Genomic DNA, 21,493 nt, shown 5'->3' with positions numbered 1-21,493 from the left:
GAGAGCTGGGTTTGTACCCGAGCCGAGCTTGAGCGAGCTCAAGCTGGCTCGTGTTCGGCTCGTTCGAAATAGATCGTGTTTGAAATCGGGTCATGTTCAAAATTGGCTTGTGAACAGTGTGTTCGTGTTCAGCTCGATTTAAATATTCATGTTTGTGTTCGGCTCGAAATTGGTTCGTTAAAATTAAATTGAAAAAAATAGATGTAAAGTGTGAGATTTGAACCTGGGCCAAATATATACAAAATAAGGGATTAACCACATTACCATATGAGATGTTATGAGTTAAACTTAGATATAAATATATATAATATATTATTATATAAATAATATATGTAATATATTATTATATAAATAATTATATAACGTTTTTTTACTTCGAGCTAAAACGAGCCGAACAAAGAACTGTTCGTGTTCAGCTCGTTTACTTAACGAACGCTCTAAACTTATGCATGAAAATGTGCATTTCACTTTTAAAATGAGAGTAATAGTGGCATTTTTTATGCAATATTAAAAATTTGAGTGTCATTTAAAATTTAGGAGTTAAATGTGTGAATATCTAAGAGTTATGTGGTATGTATGGGCATCTACAGCACCTGAATTTTGCTTTTTATGATCCACCCAAATTTTCATTATCACATAAAAAATACCACTATTTTAACTTTAAAAAGTGAAATATACACCTTTTTCATGCATAGCTAAGGTGGGAATATGTGAAAATTGAAATTTAGGTGTTACATATGTAAATACATAAGAATTGAGTGGCATGTATGGAATTCTTCCTTGATTAAGTTAGCCAAGAAATTACCTGGGGATTCTGTAAGAAATCTGAAATATCATATGGACAAGCAGGGCACTTCTTCGTAATCTTCTGAGCTCTAAGAGTGCGACCACCCGCACTACTCCTCTCCCTCACAAAGGACTTATCAGCATATGAACCCAGCAAGCATGTCTTGCAGAAATTATGAGCACAAGGGGTCGTCAATGGCGAAGACAGTACTTTCCGGCAAATCAGACAGCTAAATTCTACAATAAAATAATAAAAACCATTACAAATGAACACATAAAGAACAAATGGTAAAAAGGGCTGTTATTTGGTATCAAGAGGCCTAAAATATATATTAAAACAAACCTTTTAATAGCTTCTCCTTGACTGAATTGTTTTGGGTAACCCTAATGGCCACTTTTACTCTCTTTTGTTCATCATTATTTATGGTATACACGGGTTTCCTGCTCCTGCTGACAGGCGGCGGCTTCACCCATTTCCAGCCATGTTCTTCCTAAAAGAGTATAAAGATGAAACAAAACCAAAGTGTTACAATTAATCATAGACAGGAAAAAAAAAATCAACAAAGGATATGCTGATCATGACAAATTCACTTCATAAAAATTTCCAGCAAAATATGGTAATCATGACAGAAGACACTTCCATAAAAATTTTCATGTCGGTAACCGAAATGGAATGATTCGTTAAGGTGGTTTGATATAAGAGTTCCATATAGATTAGGAAAATTTACATACGTAACACTCGATTCCTATGTATTTACATATGTAAAACCAAAACTTCAATTTTTACATGCAAACCACTTTACCTATGCATGATTCATTGAGGTGGTTTGATATACGTGTATTTCACTTTTTAAAGGTTAAAACAGTTGTTGTTGATGTGATATGAAAGATATGAGTGGTATAAATGTAAAAGACAAAGTTTAGGTGCTAGATATGTAAATATAAAGTAATTGGGTGGTATGTATCTAAATGCCTTAAAAGACGGAAATTAGAGTGAGCTAGACTGAAGTCATTCCGACGACTACGACAATTATCAAACAAAATAAGCATAAAAATGCAATTTTAGGGATGGGCAGAATGGGTTGAAAAATATAAATCCTTACAACATAATCCCAAGATGGAACATCCCTCCTATCTGTAATATCTGTGGCTTTCTTCAGTTCTTTGATGACAGGTAAAGGCCTCGGACGGTCACCATGTTCATCACTAGCGTCCGCCCATCATAGATGTTCAAGTAATAAAGATCAATAATATAGGAAAAGATGAGAAGAATAAATGGAGAAGTGAGGGTAATAAACCTTGTCCAAGGTGCTGGTTCATTATCACATCTAACAAAAAGATATCTGCAGACCTTGAACCCCTGCATCCAAAATGAAATTAAGAGATAAATTCATAATATTATCGCCATTTGCGAGATGTTTAAGTACCTGAAGTCCAACTTTTCGCCAGCATTTCTCTATTCTATAAACTCCATCATAACGGACCCCATTTTCTGGGGCATAGGAAGAGCGCTTCTCTTTATGGGACCTGCATAGAAGAAGAAAAGGTATAATTCTAAGCTATAAACAGGACTCAAAAGTCACTTCATAGTTTTTTTGGTAATAATACTTGTTGTTATTGTTGTTGTTCCGTTTAAAAATATTATGCGCGGGCACAACACAACATGGATAGGGCCAATGTACAGGTCTCAATCCTAATTATCAGTGAATGTTTGTAGTTTTCTTAAATTATATTCTATTAAAAAAAATGTTTGCTTAGTGATCAAAGTGAAAAAAAAAAAATTAGTGGGATATCGTAACCAACATTCGAACAGGATAGGTTTTAAACCATTGGAATCTTTTAAAGATTAGTACAATATAAAGGTTGATTGATTATTCATGCATTGCACCTATCTTAAATAAATTTTAGATTTTTAAAACCCATCATAACCAAATTTTGGTTTGGATATCATGACAATTTTATCATGTAACAAACCCTTTGAAGTCTAACCATATGTAGGGTCAACCTCAATCACCCTAAATTTCTCTATATCTTTCTTTCCTATTGTGTAATCCTTCCCTTTTATCAATAATATTTTTATGCAATTCTTATGCTCGTCTATTCAATTATGATAGTCTTAGATCGTGTATATTTTCTCTAAAATGGACAGAGGCCTTAATATGTATAGTAGTGTTCTACCTAAGAATATTAGTCAGAACATAATGATTGGTTGAGCAAAAGAACGCACTAGAAACAATAAGCCCTACTTTCAATATTAAGTTAAATGAGTAAACCAATCAACAAATTGATAGCATTAGAGAGTTAATATTCCTTGATATATGTTATAAAATTGGTGTGCTACTTGAACTAATGGCATAATTTCTACCATATTGTGATGAATTGTCTAGAGACCCTTTCTAAATGTTTGAAGTTAATCAAAATAATAATAATACCACAAAAATGAGTGCATGAAGTACACTAAAGAGGAATTTTGATGTTGAGAGGCAATCCTGGAGATATTAAGAGTAGCTGAGAGTAACCACTAACTACCAAGGAGAATTCCCTCAGAGATAGTTCCTGAGAGGACTCCTGAGAAACTACCCAAAAGGGAATTTCTAAGTGCAACACCCTAAATCAGCTTGGCCATAAGAAATTAGTCCAAATGTATGGTAAAGATTGCTTCAAAGACTTGATGAGAATTCAAGCTACATTTCTCACATTTAAAAACCAGATATACGGCTTTATTGGGGTTTCAAAATGTTCATGTGCGACAGTCAACTTTTGAAAGAAATTCTTGTTTTTTTTTTCTTTGTTGAGCATCACCTAAGCAGTAGATCTTGTGAAGTGTTCTGCTTTCAACGTATCCCGACATGTAGGTCAAATGAGGCAGCTTACAATTGAAGATATTCCAAGCACAATTAGCCCATAGCCAACCCCATTCTAGAAATATTAATTATGAAGATCAGAGTGATAGGAGAACAAATTAGAGTATCTGAGAGCCAAGCAGTAATAACGCTGCTAAGAAGAAAGATTTGAAGCATGACAGAATTACTGAAAAGGAGCCTCCTCCATCTTAGATGTAAGTACAACAAATGCAGCTCTCATAGATGAAGGAATATTTAAGGAATGCCCTAACATGAGGAAGTACATCTTTTATTGACTTGTGATTCATCCGCCAAAGAGCTTGTGACGATGACGATAATGATGATGAAGCTAACGTTCCTCCAGCCTCACTGTCATCTTTGGTTATTGGTAGTATCATAAGTGTAAAGAGATTCAATGTCTAACTATACAATGGGACAACTTAAGGAACTGGTAAATATCAAACAAAGATTCTAGATCGACAAGCTCTTGAGATGCAACAACTCAGAGAATGTGTTTAAATATTTCAGTACAAAGAATTAAACTTCTCCAAACTCATCTCCCAATCTTCCCTTCCTTCCACTATGAGTGACAGGAATGAGGTAGTCAAAAAATAAATAAATAAATAAAATAAAGGAAGACTGCCAACTATAATGAAAACTTAATTTGACATGAAACTTTAATTTGTAAAAAATGCAGTGTTCTCTAGTGGAGTTTAGAGATGTTTAGTCTAATAACTTCTTTAGGCAACTTGGTTTAATTGATGGCCACTTATTAAACCCAATATATAATAGTAATGTGACATGATTAACTCGATCAAAGCCAATATGAATGTATACTATTAAAATTTTAAATAGAGTAGTTTATACCACAATCCTATAAATTCATTATGAAGCAACAGTCATGAAAAATATTGATCGAGAGGACAACAAATATTACTGCCAAACTAAAATCAAGCGTCTCACATAGATGTTCATGCCGCACTAGCGTAAATTGTTAACATCTCATTATTTGAGTGAGAACTACAGAATGTAACTATATATGATTCCATCAACATGTTAGATTAATAATCAATTCACAGGCAAACTGCAACCCTGCAGAACTTTTAGCTACCCAAATTATATACCGAAAAAAAAAACAAGAGAAACAAAAAAAAATTGTAGCTTGGGGTCAAGAAGACAACAAATATTACTGCCAATATGAGTGTATACTATTCAAATTTTAAATAGAGTTGTTTACACCACAATCCTATAAATTTATTATGAAGCAACAGTCATGAAAAATATTGATCGAGAGGACAACAAATATTACTGCCAAACTAAAATCAAGCGTCTCACATAGATGTTCATGCCGCACTAGCGTAAATTGTTAAGATCTCATTATTAGAGTGAGAACTACAGAATGTAACTATATATGCTTCCATCAACATGTTAGATTAATAATCAATTCACAGGCAAACTGCAATCCTGCAGAACTTTTAGCTACCCAAATTATATACCGAAAACAAAAACAAAAGAGAGAAAAAAATTGTAGCTTGGGGTCAACTATGAAAGCTTGATTCCCTTTTTCCATGCTACCACTCAACAATTGACGGGAAAGAAACCAAACTCGTTATATAAGGAGAACAGAAGAAAACATATTACAAAGGAACCTGATAGCATACCTTACCACCCGCACAGGGTAGCCTTTTAGACAACTAACGCGTAGAGCCTCATTAAGTTTGTCGAATTTCTGGTCAAATGACTGCTGCTTGCTCGTGCGCTTGTTACCACTCAGGTCTCTACCACCACTATGCAAAATCCAACAAAAACATAAAAATAAAAATATTATTTAATATACCAATGGGAAATGATACAGCGCTGGGAGAAATAAGAACTACACTAGGAGCCATTTTAACATAAGTTAGCACAAATAGGCGTAAATGACATAGTACAGATAGAAACGTTCCCCTCACAGCTACAACTAAAAAATCAAATAGGAAAGCTAGAGATAGTCCCATTATACAAATGGCATAGCATGTCCATGTTTATACCAAGTCATATAAAGAACAGTTTAACATGACTAACACTAATTATTCAAATATACTAAACAACTTTTCCAGCTTAACCGAGATGCTTACCTGAACCTCGAAGACATGAAGCATGTCAAACAATCACCCTTCAATTAAAGCTAAAAGACTAACTGGATGTAGTAAATTCTATAGGTAGCATACTAAAAAAAACAATTATCAAAGTCAATACAAAAAGCTTTCCAAAAAAATATGTAATCAAATTTAGTTCTGCTTAGCAGATTAAATGCTTATACTTAACCAAAATAATCACACCTGCCTGTGTACAAGAACCATTCCCCATGATCCTCATCATCTTGATATCCTCCTGACAGAGCAACTGACTGTGCACCATACTCGCTTTGCCCTGCAATTCCTGCAACATGAGGTAGGTGTGCACCCCATTGTCTGCAATCCATCCGATCATCCCAGGAATCACCCACCAACACCCCCCTTCTCATTTTCGGATCATACTCTGCGGTAATGGAACCAAAGTGATCCGGAGGAGTTGTGACAAAGATCTGTCCACTGCAGGCATTTGCTTTTCCTGCCCTCTTAGCCCTATCGGTGGTATAGGCTTTATCAGGTCTATTCTCATTACGAATGAAGTGATATTCATTAACTGAACCACATGATGTGCCTGATTTCGCAGATTTGGCCATACGAATGCCCATAGCTAGCGTTGAATTTATTCTTGGCTGTGCTGCAAACTTCGAAGGGATCAAAGAACGGCAATTTGCACAGTGGAGTTTTCCCTGCCCAGCCCACTTTTGAAAGCATTTTAAGCAGAAGTTGTGGCCACATGGCGTCTGTTTAAAGAAAAGATTAAAGAAGAAAAGAGGAAATATAAACAAAAATTAATTTTAAAATAATTCCTTTAACAATTTGCCTAAATCAAAACCAAAAAAAATAACAACAAACTATTGACTCATAGTATCATATTCACTAAACACTCATAGAGCTCTAAATCGTGTTTTAAAAACAATCTATCAGACTTATCAGTTTCATTACCTAAAGCACAATTGTTCCATTTGAATCAACTCAGTATGGTAAGATGTGTAAGTTAAAGGTTATGATTAAATAAAAAAATACTTATTTTTGATGCAACCATCATAGTTTCCATGTAGAATAGCAATATGAGTGATATTAAAAAATTATTGCCCAATGTTTCCAGGAGTTAAATGTACATAAGCTGTGCTCAAGTTAAACTATACTAGTTTTGAAACTTTGAGCAAAAAAATCAACAATCCCAAGTTTTTAAGTAAAAATGTTTACATAATATCTACAGAAGAAATTCCTCGCATGAATATAAAAGAACACATTTAATTAATAATTCATAGAATGAAGAAAAACAAAACAAAGAAAATTGGAGAGTAAGGCATGATTCAAAAGATCAAATGAGACTGTATTTGGATAGACACCATTTAAAGAAGATACGATTGAAAATATAATGATGGCCAGCCTAGCCATCATTGGGCCAGTAATTTAGTCGGCGGAAATGAATGTTAAGAACAACAATAATTATCACACATTCGGGATAAATTGTTTAAAAAAAAAATCCAAATATTTGGGCCTGCCAAAGGGGAGCAAAGGTGCCAGTATGATATCGAAAGTATGTATTACACATAGCATAAGTTTGAAAATGAATATACTTGAGACTTTCCCCAATATAGCAGAACTAAAAGCTGCAATAAGATGCACAATGCGTCTATAAATATAATTTAAAAAGTACTTAACTACTCTATACTTTTAGGAGCAAATGTTAATAAAATAACATCTATCATCACTTCTATCGTAAAGGGCATTCATAACACTAACAAAGTGTAAAAAAACCAATTTAAAAGGGTAAAAAATCATGACAATAAGTTATCAGAGTAGATTTATCGCAAATCACTCTCAGTGAAGCCCAAATTGCCCCATCGCAAGCAGTCTATTTCAAGAAAGCAGTCAAATGTTCAGTAAAGGATAAATGCCTTTCAGAGAAATTCGTATTACACTTCACATCTCAAATTATGGGGGATTATGCTATCATTCTGCCTGATCACATTCTTACATAAAACTGATGGTAAAATGCATAAATTAAGGAATTAGCAAAGCTTGGGTGCATGAGGAAGAAAAAACATGACAGTCGGAACTCCCTCATAGAGGAAAGGATGAGCATAAAATAAATGCTCGTGCAAAGAGAATCCAATCAGCATTGACTGCTGCTTGCACGAGGTAAACAAAAATTTATAAATTTTCCATCAGCCGCATTTTTAGTAACTCAGCTAAAAGCTTTTGTTTCTGACTTTGTGTCTGCATGTACAAGTTAGTGGTAATATAGAACCAGGATTAAAATGAAAATATTGCAAGCCATCAAAAGCACTCAAATCCGCTCCAACTATCATGCTAATTAGAGGGTCAAGTAACAAAATTCTACTCATCCAAACAAACGTGAATGGATAGGATTTTCCTAATTATGGTGGTTATAAGAGAAGGAGAGATATAATCAATCCAGCAATCCAAAGTGAGTTGAATGGCAGAGATATCGCTATTGTAACTTTGTGGTGATAGGAGAGAATCCTTGTGGTTGTTTGCTTGCTAGTATTTAGAATTCAATTGCATTTTCTAATACTCGAGAGTTGTTCAGTTGGTTGCAAAATAATTTAATTTATGTTTAAAATCACTTTAATTACATCAATGAGAGGAATCGAACAAACCAAAGATCATTCAATTGTGAGGTAATTAGGATGATTAGGGCCTGTTTGGGACAGCTTATAATTGCGGACGGCATTTTGAAAACACCGCCCTGCCATTTGTTTATCACATTTGCCTTGCTTATCCCAAAATTGCATTTGATTTTAGTTAAAAATGTGGCCGCGGGATAATACCCTCAACCCACGTTTATTTGCAACTTTATTACCCCACTGCCCTCGAATTACCTATCACGCTCCTCAGCCCTAGCCGTTCCTCCCTCCTTCTTCGGCCCAACCTGAAAGCCTTAGCCGGACTCCCCCATTCGACAGAAGGCCCTCACGCGGCAAACCTTAGCCGGATCCTTCTCTCCCCGGTAAGCACTTTTCTTTTTTTTTTTCTTCTGCTATCCTTCTCAGCAGGGGTCGAACAGCCCTAAGTAGCCAAAAAAAATCTTGAGGAAGATCTCTATGCATAGAAGTTTTTTTTTTTTTTGTGGATCTGTTCTTTGTTGTTTCTCTGTCTGGAAATAAGTCCTTTTTTTTTCCTTTGCTTTTCAATAAATATGTGCCTCAAATGCTTGATTCAAACTCCTAGATAGAGATTTCATTTTTCTGGAGCTATGCTTTGTTGGCGAGGGATAGGTGTATCGATTCACTTGGTTTACATTGTTGATTGCTAAACAACAGACCATATTCATTGAATCTGATTAGCTCGATGGTTATATTATTCTTTAAATTATAATCCAAACAGTTGCTTCAAGTTCATCTTAAAGCACTATATGCTGTGTTGGGCTTCATGTCAAAATCACTTTGCATTTTTTTCTGAATCTGATTAGCTTGATGGCTTTGTTGTCCTGTTGCTTGTGATCCAGAGGTTTGCCCCACATGTCTTGATGGTGGTTGGGACATTGAATAACATCGTTGTTATAGGCATTTGCTTTGCAATTATTTATAAAGGAGTCTGCAGTAACAATGATTCTACTAAGGTGGTAATGCACGTTATCTCTTTTCAAGCAAAGATGTTCTTGAACGTGGACAATAAGCTTTATGTTTAAGGTTTTTATTGTGTAGATCGTGCTTTCGATCTACTGTTACTACTCATATTGATGAATATCATATCAAAAAAGGTTTACATATTCAGTTATCTATAAAGACCAAATGATGTTGATGGGTGGTTTTTTGGTTGGCTTGATGGCTGAGAATGCTCATGGATGCTTATATTATTGATAAAAACGGGGAATTAACTTGTGATAATACTATGCGGATTCCTTATGCAGATTCTTGCAGCCAGCCTTTATTTCCCATTGAATTTATGTTAAGTTTTTTTGGAAGGATGCTGTTATGATCACTTTATCTGTCATAATACTTTTTAAAAATGATTTTTTGCACTGAATTCCTGTTATGAAAATTTTTTTCTGTTATGTTTAGTTATTTGAAATGTGCAATCTTTTTTCTGGGACATTTTTTGTAATGAAACAAATTATTTTATGTTATCTCGTTTATTTGACAGTACGCAATGAGTAAAATCAAAGAGATCGGATCATCAGTCATGTGGGATAGGGAGGTCATTATTATATTTTGTGATCTTTGTATTAGAAATATTAAACTGAGAAATAGACCCACCACATATTTTAACAAAGAAAAATAATAAAATCTAATGGTTAAATTCAAAAAATTGACAGGAAGTGATTATGATAGAATAAAATTTAAGAACAAGTAAGGTTAATTAAGAATGATTGGAAAATATGAAAGGAACCAAAAAGAGGATCAACGAGATTGAGTTGGGATCCATTGAAGCGGACAATTGATGCATCGGGGGATTTGTGGGCTGAGAAATTAGAGTTAATGACGTACCAAAGATTACTTATTTCATTATTTATCCTACTAAGGAGGTTTAACTAATAAAAGTCATTATATCTTATCGGTCGTGTCAGCAACCAGGTAATTCAAATTCAGTGGCATTGATCCGGTTCAGGAAGAGAAGTTTGACGACATGTTCATGGCGTTGTCGCAACGGGAGCTCATGCTTTTAACCCAAGCGAGTAGAGGTTTACCGGCTTACCAGACGTCATGGGAACCGAACAGGTAAGTGGCTTAGGAGAAGGCACCAGTCAAATCCACAGAGATGTTGAATGCACATGTGGGTCAAAGTGCCCAAGGTGGAGAATAGAAAAAATGAGCCCCATTCATCAGAAGTTCAATAACTAAACTAGTTGAATCCTGCACAATTAAGCCTGATGCCTCATAGAACATCTCCATTGATGAATGTTTTTGAGTCCTAGAAATATATCTTGAAGTTAAGGAGGAAAAACAGTTCTATGTAAACTCTGTGAAGTTGCTAAAAGACCCAACCCGCAGACAGTTCTTTATGAAGATGGATCCAAAATTCTGAGTCGATTACTTACGTTCTTTCATGGATAAATGACTGTTGTAAGAAATTATCCATTTGTTCTCCTATTAATCTTTGAAATTTGTTTCATGGGTTGTTTATTTATTTTCTTCTATGTTGAGTTTTTAACATTATCCTCTTCAAAACTTCTGTAAGATAGATCCAGAACAATTAAACTATAACAAAAAAGTTACTATTATTATTACTTTGTTATATGAGTACGTCGAGTGATAGTGGGTGTATAAATGGATTGGTGAGCTATTACAGAACCCCCCAACAAGGTTCGATAACATATTCGTATGACAAAAGAGATGTTTATCAATCTACTTAATGAACTTCAAAATCATCATGGATTGCATGGCTCCACGCGAATGACAAGAGAGGTGTTAACAATAATACTCTATTTTATCATAAAATGAATCTAATAGAGAAGTTTTACAACGATTGCAAAATTCATCGGAGACTATTAGCAGATATTTCTCAGTGGGTTTGAATGCTCATCTAAGTTTGGCGTCCAAGCTAGTTAAGCCCAAGGATCCCACATTTCAGTCCAATCCTACACATATTGCAAATGACGCTCGAAACATGTCGTTCCTCAAGGTATTTTTTTTAATATCATTCATACATCAATATGAGTTACGTGTGAAATCATAATGAACTATATCTAATATGACAAAACTGTATTGAAGCTATTGACGGAACACACGTCAATGCACGGTTATTCGGTACTAAGAAGATCGCCTACATTGAATGTTGTGACTCTCTCACACAAAATGTGACGGTCGTGTGTGACTTTAACATGTGTTTCGCTTTTGTTATGGCTGGATGGAAAGACAGAGCACACGATAGCCGTGTTTTTAAGTTTGCAACTAGAAACTGAAGAAAGTGCTTCCCGTATCCACCTCCAAGTACGTAAATATAGATGATACATTCGGTATTTTTGGTTCATTACTAATTAACGTATTTGTGCAAGTAAATATTATTTTGTTGACGTTGGATATCCTTCACAGAGAGGGTATCTGAAGTCATACCCTAATACGAAGTACCACCTTTCTGATTTTGAAAGATGCATACGGTAGGAAGAAAATATTTAACAAGAGGCACTCCTTACGCAGCGTGATCGAAAGATCATTCAGAGTATGGAAGAAAAAGTGGGTGATATTACAAGATATGTCAACTTACCCATTTCTAAAGTAAATGCAGATAGTATCGGACACTATGGCACTACACAACTACATTCGACAAAGTCTCTTTAGATCGAATGTAGACTTCACCCTCGCAGAAGATGAACAACTCCACTCCCGCCAGAAGCATTTGAATTCCATGTGGGACAGTTCATACCATAGCTACAAATAGAATCACAGAATACTCACACACAAGAGGGTGAAGATGCATCGAAAATGACAACATTGAGAGAGCAGATAGCAAATGACATTTTTCAATCTTGAATGGATTTGTCTTGTTAATTTAAGAACTTTTATGTTTATTGTATTTCAATTTTATCACAGATATTTTCAAATTTGAAACTTTCATCTAATTTTTTTCTTTATTTTATGTTGAGTTTTATATGTTTTTTTTTTTTTGTGGTCTTGTGAGATACATGATGGGACTTTTGGTCTTATGAGCTCTTCTAGATAGTCTATTACTCATTGTTGGTTAGTGTTACATGTGAAATCCCAATAAAGATAACCAAGTAGCTTTCTTCTTCTCGGTGCATCGGTTTATGAGGCGTTTTTGGATGATTTTTTTGTGTATATGCACAATGAAGGCAACCAAATACCTCAGTTCTTTTCGTTGTAACAATTTTTTAAGCTACTCTAGTTATAGGTGAATTAAATGCAACCAAGAACTCATTTCTTTACAAGATCAAATGTCGTATTGTAGTGACAGTTTCATTGATTGGTGTGGTGAGTTCTCTGAGTCCTCACATCTGCTATTTTTTTTTAATCAGATTTTTGTTTCTTTATTCAATATTATTTCTTATTTTTTATTTTCATAATTTTTTTAATTTCATTTAATGTTATGATTGGCGGGTTCTCGCTTGAATTATTGAAGGAAGATGAGCTTCGGGTTTTCGGGGAACACCGGGCGAGTGTTATGCCACTGCGGACTGCAGTCTTCGTTACTAACGCCGCGCCGGTCACATAGCTACATGTGACAGTTCTACAAGTGCCCGCGAAGCACCCCAAAGAAGTATGACTTCTTCAAATGGGTAGACGATCCGGCAGATTCCACTACCAATAGTAATCAGGGTTGGATTGTATACCTGATTGACAACACGGCTTGTGACATGAAGGAGCTGCATTTTAAAATTAACATTGTCATAGCTTGAATAGTAATTTTAATAGTTTTTTTTCTTTTTCTTATCAATCTTAATACTCGTTGTTAAGTGAGATTTGTAGTTTATTTTATATACTGTTATGAACTTTTTTTTTTGCTTCTCGATCATCAAATATATTGCTTAGACGATTCTGCTACAAATAATCTTACTACACAGGGGCAGATTGATCATTTATCCAGAAACAGCTGCAAAACAGCTATTTTTCAACAGCAAAAACCAAACAATCAGTCAATTTATCCGGAACTGCTACTGATGAGCAGTTTATCTAGATCAAGTGTTTATCAATAGATTATCAATAAGTTGTAGCTACCCCAAACAGACTATTAAATGTTAAAAATATAGTTCATGTTTTAAAGAATAAACATGAATCATCCGATCGAGAGATTTAGAAGTTCAGCTAAATTTACCAAAATATATCTCCCAAAACTCTATCATTAGGATGCATTTTCAATATGAGAGGAGACAGAAAACTAAGAGTTAAATCCATACTCTTTGAGAAGCCTGATGAGAACAACCACAAGCAATTTTCACCAATCCTTGATGTAGCTCAACTATTGTCCTACAGCTAACGTTGCTAATGTTTGATTAATGTAACTTGGTTAATGTTACTATATGTAAATACCTATTATGATAATTAGATGTAGAATGACACACAACGGTTCATAACTCTGTAACATCATCTTCTCCAATCAAAGAAAAGTTAACTATATTATTTATAGAGCATATTATTCTAATTGAGTCAGACCAGTGATTTTCTTGTTTTTTTAGGTTTTCCAAGTAGAATTTTAAATGTTTTCTGTGTTTTTCTCTCTCTTGTGTGAGACAAATCTTCATGCAAAACTAAAACCTAAATTTTTTGCTCTGCCGTCACATATTTTCTAACATGCAACGCTTATAAAACACTTTGTTAATAGGCATCAAATACGGACGACCGCCATCTGTAAACAGCATTTGCTCCACTCACGTTAACATTCTTCAACAATGATCAAAATCAGTAAGAAATACATCAGAATAATGACAGCCAGAACTCAACAAATGGCAACATGGCAGAAGCTCTTTATAAACAAAAATAGCAACAAAAATATTGAAGCATTTATGTTATTAAAACATCCAAATAAACAGAGAATGAAGTAGCAATTTTAGTAAATGTAAGAAAATGAGAATAACTCACAGTGACCGGTCTTTCCGGCAGCTGCATACAAAAGGAGCAGTAAATACTTCCATCAAGGAGACCCAAAACATCATTACCCCGCTTCGCTTTCTTCTTCCCCTCACCATCCTCCCCGACCTCCTCCCCCGCTGCCAAGTCACCAACGCCGCTCACAAGCGCCTGGCGACGTCGAGCTTTGTCCTGCTCCGTCAGCGAACCGTCGGCCTCGATCGCCCTAATAGCAGCCACCAGCTCTGCAGATGCGCCTACCAGCATCGGCGCCACCTTCCCCACCGCCGATTCCGGAAGCTGGAAGCAGTCAGGGCACTGCCATTCGAGAGCAGAAGCAAGAGTCTCCGGGGGGCGGGAGAGGCAAGAGACGTGCCACGGAGTGACGCATGTACGGCAGAGCACAGCCTCTGCCTCCGATGGCTTCGCCTTGCAAACCATGCACACTCCGTCTGCATCGCATGGTAGATCGGAAGCCATTCCCGGTAGAAGCTTCAGCTATTGGAGAGATGCGAGCTCGTGCCAGAGATAGAGAGGCGGGATTTCGGGAAGAAGAAGGAGAGTTTGAATTATTTCCCTCTCCACTGAGATTTTGCTTCGGTGTATGTCCGCCGGATTTGTGGGGGCAACAAGTTGGGATTTAGGGTTCTAAAAGCTGTAAGTTAGTGTTCGGCCCGTTAAATAATTATTATTTAAATTATATAAATATGTGATTTTTAAACATAATATTTTTAAATTTGATTTTCAAATAAGACGAATATAAATAAGTATTTGAATAATTTTTGTTTTAAATAATTAAATAATATTTTTTTATTTTTATATTAACTTTTATTTTTACTTAAAAAAAAAAATTATGTATCAACGCTCCAAAATATTTAGGGTTTGTTTGGGGCAGTTGCAGCTTCTTAATTTTTCAGCTGCAGCTTAGCTACCCCATGAAGCTGTTACGAGAAAATTAGTTGGTTGTTTGTTGCAGCTATGTGAAAATTATTGTAATATTGTTGTATTTGGACAAATGATCATTCTGCTCACATTTAGTAATGTTTTGGTAAGAAGATTGTGAGAGTCTTATATATGTACAGGCCTAAGAGTTTAGCCTATCTTTATTAATGTGATCGTCCTAATGTTTAATGATCCAATAGGATCATAATTTTCATATCACTTCAATCTTATGGGATGAAACTTTCATATCAAAATTCATACTGAAACACAAGAAATTTCCTCCTGTAGAACATCACGTTTGAAGATATTATTTTGTTCTCCAGCAGGACGCGAATCATTTTAAACCCTAAACCGCTAAAACTTTAAATATAATATTTAATCATTTTTTTGTTACAATTATTCTTCTTTACCCACTATAGAAGACTTTGAGTGAAAGTATTATATTTAAATTTTGGATGGTTAAAATATTATATTTAAAATTTGGGCAGTTAACATATTATATTGAATCTTTTGGGTGATTGTTGTGTGTAATTAAATTGTAAAAATATAATTTTTAGAATCCTACAGGCTACATACAGATAACAGTATGAATGGGAACGAACCCACATGCATTCCATGGCTCATAGTTTAGTCCCATGTCGGAAAGGCTAAAAAGGAAGGTGGGAGGAAGGTTTTATAAAAGCAAAAGCTAAGTCTATAATTTCCTGAAATTGTTCTAAATCAAGTACTTAGCCTCTAAATTGAATAAAAAGTTAATTTTTATTAATTGTATATCACTTTTTGATGATATTATTATACAGTACTAAAATTTAAGGGATTTGTGTAAATATGAAAATATAGATGCTAGATATATAATACTAAAAATTTAAGAGTGATTTGCGTAAATACGAAAATATGGGTGCTAGATATATAAATGCATAAAAATTATGTGGCATGTAAATTTATAAATTATTAAAAATGTTTCAACTTCCAATTACATAAAAAAGCTCAATTCACTTTAGGGATATTCGCCTACATGGCACCTAAAATTTTTGTAATTACATACCAAACTTCTGGAACTTACTATTTACTTGTGTAGCATTAGAAACATTCACAACGCTCCAAAACAACTATTATGTCAAAATGTTTTGCATGTCAACAACTTCAAATGCACGAGAAGTATTATTCCTTCTCTTTGCACCACAGCACTATTTCATTCAAGCAACAAAGGTGGTAACATCAAGAAGCTGCAGTTGTTCTCAACTTTCAGTCGTGTGACCAACATTCACATCAAGGCAGAGCCGACAGCAACATGAAGCCACAACTCTCCACCATCTTCCTATAAGACCAATCGAAGTCGTGATTGTGCTCATCTTGCATTCACACAACTTACATTCACATAGAGCCGACAGCAGCACAAAGCCACTGCTTTGTCATCTTTTCGCAAGACTGATTGAATCACATGAGTTGTGCACATCTGCTCCAGTAGGAAAATATAATACACTATTTTAAAAAAAAAAAGTTCTTTTACTTCACAACATTAAAATCAACTCTATTGTAGGTTTCAATCTAATGAATTAGTGAACCGTGGACTGACAAACTCAATTGATTGGACAAATAAATAATCCAATTCAATTTAAAGATTACTCAAGTGGATCATATCAAAATTTCTAATTAGTTTAATTGGAACACATAAGAATGCCACCAACCCTTGTGTACTTAAGGAAAACTCGTTCCACCTTGTTTTGGAGTTTATGTAGTTTCAAACATCAAAAGCTAGTATGCTTAATTCCTAAACCAAGGGAACACATTCTGATTAACAATGACAATTTATACCACTATAGCACATATTTTTATTAGGGAGAGAACCTAATAAGAACCATAAGAGAAAATTTATAATGATTTTGTGGTTTTAAGGATGGTGAACTTGGCATTAGTCCAAGTGCAATTTCATATCCCATTATGCTTATCAATGACATAATAAACACCTCCTCATTATAGTAGATGAGTATGGTAGTAGAGATCATTTAGTTTAAAAATATGGATGATTCAAAAGATAGTATTTCCTTATACTCGATGTCTTGTGTCCCAATCGAACATATATTGAAGTATAATAGTTGAAGGACACGGTTACAGTTCACGTAACCAACCTTCGATAGATGTTCTTTTTCCTTCTTCTTTTAGAGATCAGTTGGTTGAAAGTGATGCAGATGGATTATTGAAGAAAGCTTCAAAGAAAAACGATAAACTGACGTTATTTCTTCAAGGGAATGATACTAAGATGTTGATAGATCCAATGAAATTTACTTTGATTGTTAAGTTTACTTTTGCTCATCCTCAATTTGAGGCTATGAGGAAATATTTTGCTGAATGTGGTTTATCGGGTCTTTGGAAAGTTGAACTTATTAATGGGAGAAATCTCATGATTAAGTTACAAAAGGAGGAAGATTATACTGCTATATTTTCCAAGAAAGTTATCTTTATAGAAAAATGTCACCTGAAGATTCTTAAATGGACTCCTGATTTCAATCTTATGGAAGAGCCTCCAATTGTGTTGGTTTGGATAAGATTTCCTGGATTAAAATTGCATTTATTCAATCAGTAAATATTATTCTCCTTAGGTTCAATATATGGCAAACCTTTAAAGCTTGATATGGCTACTCTTCATAGTACTAGACCATCTGTGGCTAGGGTTCTAGTCGAAAAGGATATTACTACTTACTTTCATGATTCAGTCTGGATTGGGAGTGAAGTTGATGGATATTGGCAACCTGTAGAAATGGAGTTTGTGCCTAGTTACTGTACTCATTGCAAGATGTTCGGTCATTTGTTCACTCATTGCTTTAATACTCATCCTGAATTACGTGGTAATAAAGAATTAAAGAAATCAAGAATGGAGAATATGAGTCATATGGACGTCTCTCAAAATCAAGAAATTCTGGTTGTCAATACAGAAAATTTAGAGCCTAATCAACCTACTACAATCATTAATGTGGGTATGAATCTTGATCCTGAAACTAACAATGATAACATTGCTATTCCAATGATTCACAAGATTATCTCTAACACGGATAATCTTGAGGGGAATCATGATGATGAAAGACATGTAACAAATGATGTAGGAGTTTCCATGAATGTTGAGAAATCTATTGTGGAAATAGAAACAATTTTTTTGAATGAACATGTTTTTGTACCGATGGGTCCTATGATGGATGATAGTCTAGTTCTTACTAGATCAGAATTGGATGAAAGCTGGATGGTTCAACGCTCTTCTAGAAAGCGTAAACTCAAAGGAAATAGAGAACTTAGTTATATTAATCCAGAAGCTCTTATCATTTATTTAAATAATAAAGATGATCCTAATAATGGAGCCTTGCCAATGAGGCTAACCAGAGGTATGGTGATAAATGATGAAGATTAACACACTTATATGGAATATTAGAGGAATAGCTAAGACTATTGCCACTGATAGATTGAAGCATTTAATTCGCACTTATAAATTAATTTTTTTTGGTATTCTGGAACCTATGGTTAGTTCTTGTAACAATGATAAATATGTAAGGAAGATTGGCTTCTTCAATTATCTTGCTAATATTAATAACAAGATTTGGTTCTTATGGAAAGATTTTGTGAAGGTGGAGGTTCTCACTAATGACTATCAAATGCTACATTTGAAGGTTAATATTCATGAGGATTCTTTTCGTCTTTCTATTGTTTATGCGGGTTGCTCCAGGCAATCTAGATTGGAGCTTCGGTCTTTAATTAAATCTATTGATGCTAAGAATGATTCTTGGCTTATGGGAGGTGACTTCAATATTGTTTCTTCCGCTTTGGAGAAAAAAAGGAGGTGTTCATCCTAACCTTAGTCGTATTGCTGATTTTAATGACGCTCTTATGGAGGCTGGACTTTTCGATTTGGGTTTTCAAGGGAAACCTTTTACTTGGCATCGTGGACAGATTTTTGAAAGACTAGATCGTTTTGTGGCTAATACTAATTGGATAAGTGAATTCTTACATCATAAAGTAATACATTTGGCTATACTGGCTTTGGATCATGCTCCTATTCTTCTTCAGATCACTGATGGTCTTAATGTCTTGAAATATATTTTTTGTTTTTACACTATGTGGATGCTTCATGAGAATTATAATTGTTTTCTTCAGGATAATTGGAAAGCGGATGGTAAAGGAAAAGCTGGGATTCAATTATGGAAGCTACAAAAGAATCTAGCGAAAAAACTTAAAGATTGGAATTGGAAGGTGTTTGGGAACCTTCAGTCAGTGATTAATGATCTTGAAAATAAGGTGAAAGGTATGGAGTTTGATTATGCTAATAATAATCTGGATTTGGAATTATTATTGAGGGAATAACAGAATCTGAACAACACTATTTCGATACAAGAGAGTTTTTATGCTCAAAAGCAATTACAACTAATTTTTTAGAAGGTGATCGTAATACTGCCTATTATCATGCTTGCATTCGTAATCGTAGGAAACAAAATTTTATTTCTAAAGTTTGCAAGAATGATGGGAGAATTATCTCTACGCACAGCGAGATCATATCTGATGTTATTCAATATTTTTCGAATTTGTTTGCTAATGATGGCTGCAGGCTTACAGAGATTAATTCCAATCTTTTTTCTGCTTCTCCTCCTATTAATAACCATTCTCTGACTTGTATTCCCTGCCTAAAAGAAATTAAAAACATTTTATTTGGCATGGAAGAGGGCAGGGCGGCGGGATCTGATGGGTTTAATATTGAATTTTACAAAAATGGATGGGATATTATCCAGCCACAATTTACTACTACTATTCAAGATTTCTTTAGAGGTGTTGATTTACCTCGGTATTTTAAATCCTCAAAAATTGTTTTGCTTCCTAAAATTAATAATCCTTCTTCTTGGGAAGCTTTCCGTCCTATTAGCCTAAATATTGTTATCACTAAATTGATTTCAAAAATTTTGGTTAAAAGGCTTCAGCCTATGCTTACTGATATTATATGTCTTAATCAGAAGACATTCATTAATGGTAGAAATATTTGTGACAATGCCCTTCTAGTTCAAGAACTTCTTTTGGATATTAATAGAAAGAGCAGAGGGGGTAATGTGATATTCAAAATGGATATCCGTAAAGCTTTCGATTCGATTCGTTGGGAATTTATTCTTGATATACTTCAGGCAATTGGTTTCAATCAGGAATTTTGATCTCTTATACACAAAATTCTTAATAACAATTACTATTCTCTTCTTATTAACGGTAACAAATGTGGTTTTTTTCAAGCTTCTAAAGAGATCAAGCAAGGTGATCCACTTTCTCCTTATCTTTTTTATTCTTGCTTTTGATTATATATCTAGAGGCTTAAATGATTTTTATAGCAAGTATCCGAGCTTGAACTATATACATAAAGGAATGATCAGCATTTCTCATCTTTGTTTTGCGGATGATTTAATCATCTTTACAAATGCAAATAAAAGATCCATACAAAGATTATGGAAGTATATTCAGATTTTTTCAGGACACTTCTAGTTTGGAATTAACACTTCTAAATGTTTTTTCTATTGTTCCAAATCTATTATGGCTATTAGGAAGAACTGGATTATGAATATTACTAATTGCCAAAAAGCTTCGCTTTCTCTTTCATATTTGGGTTTTAATTTGCATAAAATCTTGAAAAGAAACAATCTTTGCTCGGATCTTGTTGATAAGATTCATAAAAGAATTCTATGTTGGGAGAATAAATTCCTTTCGTTTGATGGGAGAATTACCCTTTTAAAGAGTATTCTTACTTCATTGCCTATTTATGCTTTACAAGTGATGAATATGCCAATGGGCATTATTAAAAGGCTAGAAAGGCTTTTTAACAAGTTTCTTTGGGATAGTAAAGGGAAAGCAAATATTCATTCACAAAGTTGGGATAAACTTGGTAGGCCGTTGGACAAAGGAGGTCTTGGTTTTCGTAGCTTATCTGATTCTATTGAAATTAATTTCATGAAATTGTGGTTCAGATTCCGTTCTAACAATTTCTTATGGGCTTCTTTATTGCGTGCTAAATATTGTCGTGCTAAATATTGTAAAGGTCTGTAAAGGTCAACATCCTCTAAATATTTCTAGTTGCAAGCATGATTCTTTTATATGGCGTGAAATGGTGAAAGTTGCTAAACATATGGAGGATCTTATATTTTGGGAGGTTAGCAAAGGTGATGTTTCTTTTGGTATGATGATTGGTTAGGTAAGGGCCAATTGGTCGATTTCTGTGGGGGTCCTCACTCTATCAATCTCACTATTTCTGATTTTTGGATCAATAATAGCTGGAATCAGGAGGAATTGGTTAAGCTGG

General features: G+C 34.5%; 2 protein-coding genes across 2 annotated transcripts in view; one reads left to right on the top strand and one right to left on the bottom strand.

The window, feature by feature from the left end:
• Positions 1 to 14,900, bottom strand: part of LOC110025290 (E3 ubiquitin-protein ligase ORTHRUS 2-like) — a 15,775-nt gene extending 875 nt beyond the window's left edge. The window contains exons 1-8 of the mRNA XM_020725696.1: positions 14,251 to 14,900; positions 5,951 to 6,483; positions 5,291 to 5,416; positions 2,214 to 2,313; positions 2,085 to 2,146; positions 1,890 to 1,992; positions 1,130 to 1,277; positions 806 to 1,023 (exon numbers count right to left, since the gene is read on the bottom strand). Of these exons, the coding sequence (XP_020581355.1) occupies positions 806 to 1,023; positions 1,130 to 1,277; positions 1,890 to 1,992; positions 2,085 to 2,146; positions 2,214 to 2,313; positions 5,291 to 5,416; positions 5,951 to 6,483; positions 14,251 to 14,718 (1,758 nt within the window). The 5' untranslated portion in view covers positions 14,719 to 14,900. The remainder of the gene's footprint in view (positions 1 to 805; positions 1,024 to 1,129; positions 1,278 to 1,889; positions 1,993 to 2,084; positions 2,147 to 2,213; positions 2,314 to 5,290; positions 5,417 to 5,950; positions 6,484 to 14,250) is intronic.
• A 2,912-nt stretch (positions 14,901 to 17,812) lies between these two features.
• Positions 17,813 to 20,360, top strand: LOC110025315. Its single transcript, XM_020725730.1, has 5 exons — positions 17,813 to 18,554; positions 18,784 to 18,963; positions 19,007 to 19,251; positions 19,321 to 19,468; positions 19,603 to 20,360. Exons 1-5 carry the CDS (start codon positions 17,813 to 17,815, stop codon positions 20,358 to 20,360), a joined length of 2,073 nt encoding a protein of 690 aa, XP_020581389.1.
• The last annotated feature ends 1,133 nt before the right edge of the window (positions 20,361 to 21,493 follow it).

Source organism: Phalaenopsis equestris, unplaced genomic scaffold, assembly GCF_001263595.1.
Source record: "Phalaenopsis equestris unplaced genomic scaffold, ASM126359v1 Scaffold000297, whole genome shotgun sequence".
Classification (NCBI taxonomy): domain Eukaryota; kingdom Viridiplantae; phylum Streptophyta; class Magnoliopsida; order Asparagales; family Orchidaceae; genus Phalaenopsis; species Phalaenopsis equestris.
This window is presented reverse-complemented; position numbering and strand designations above follow the sequence as displayed.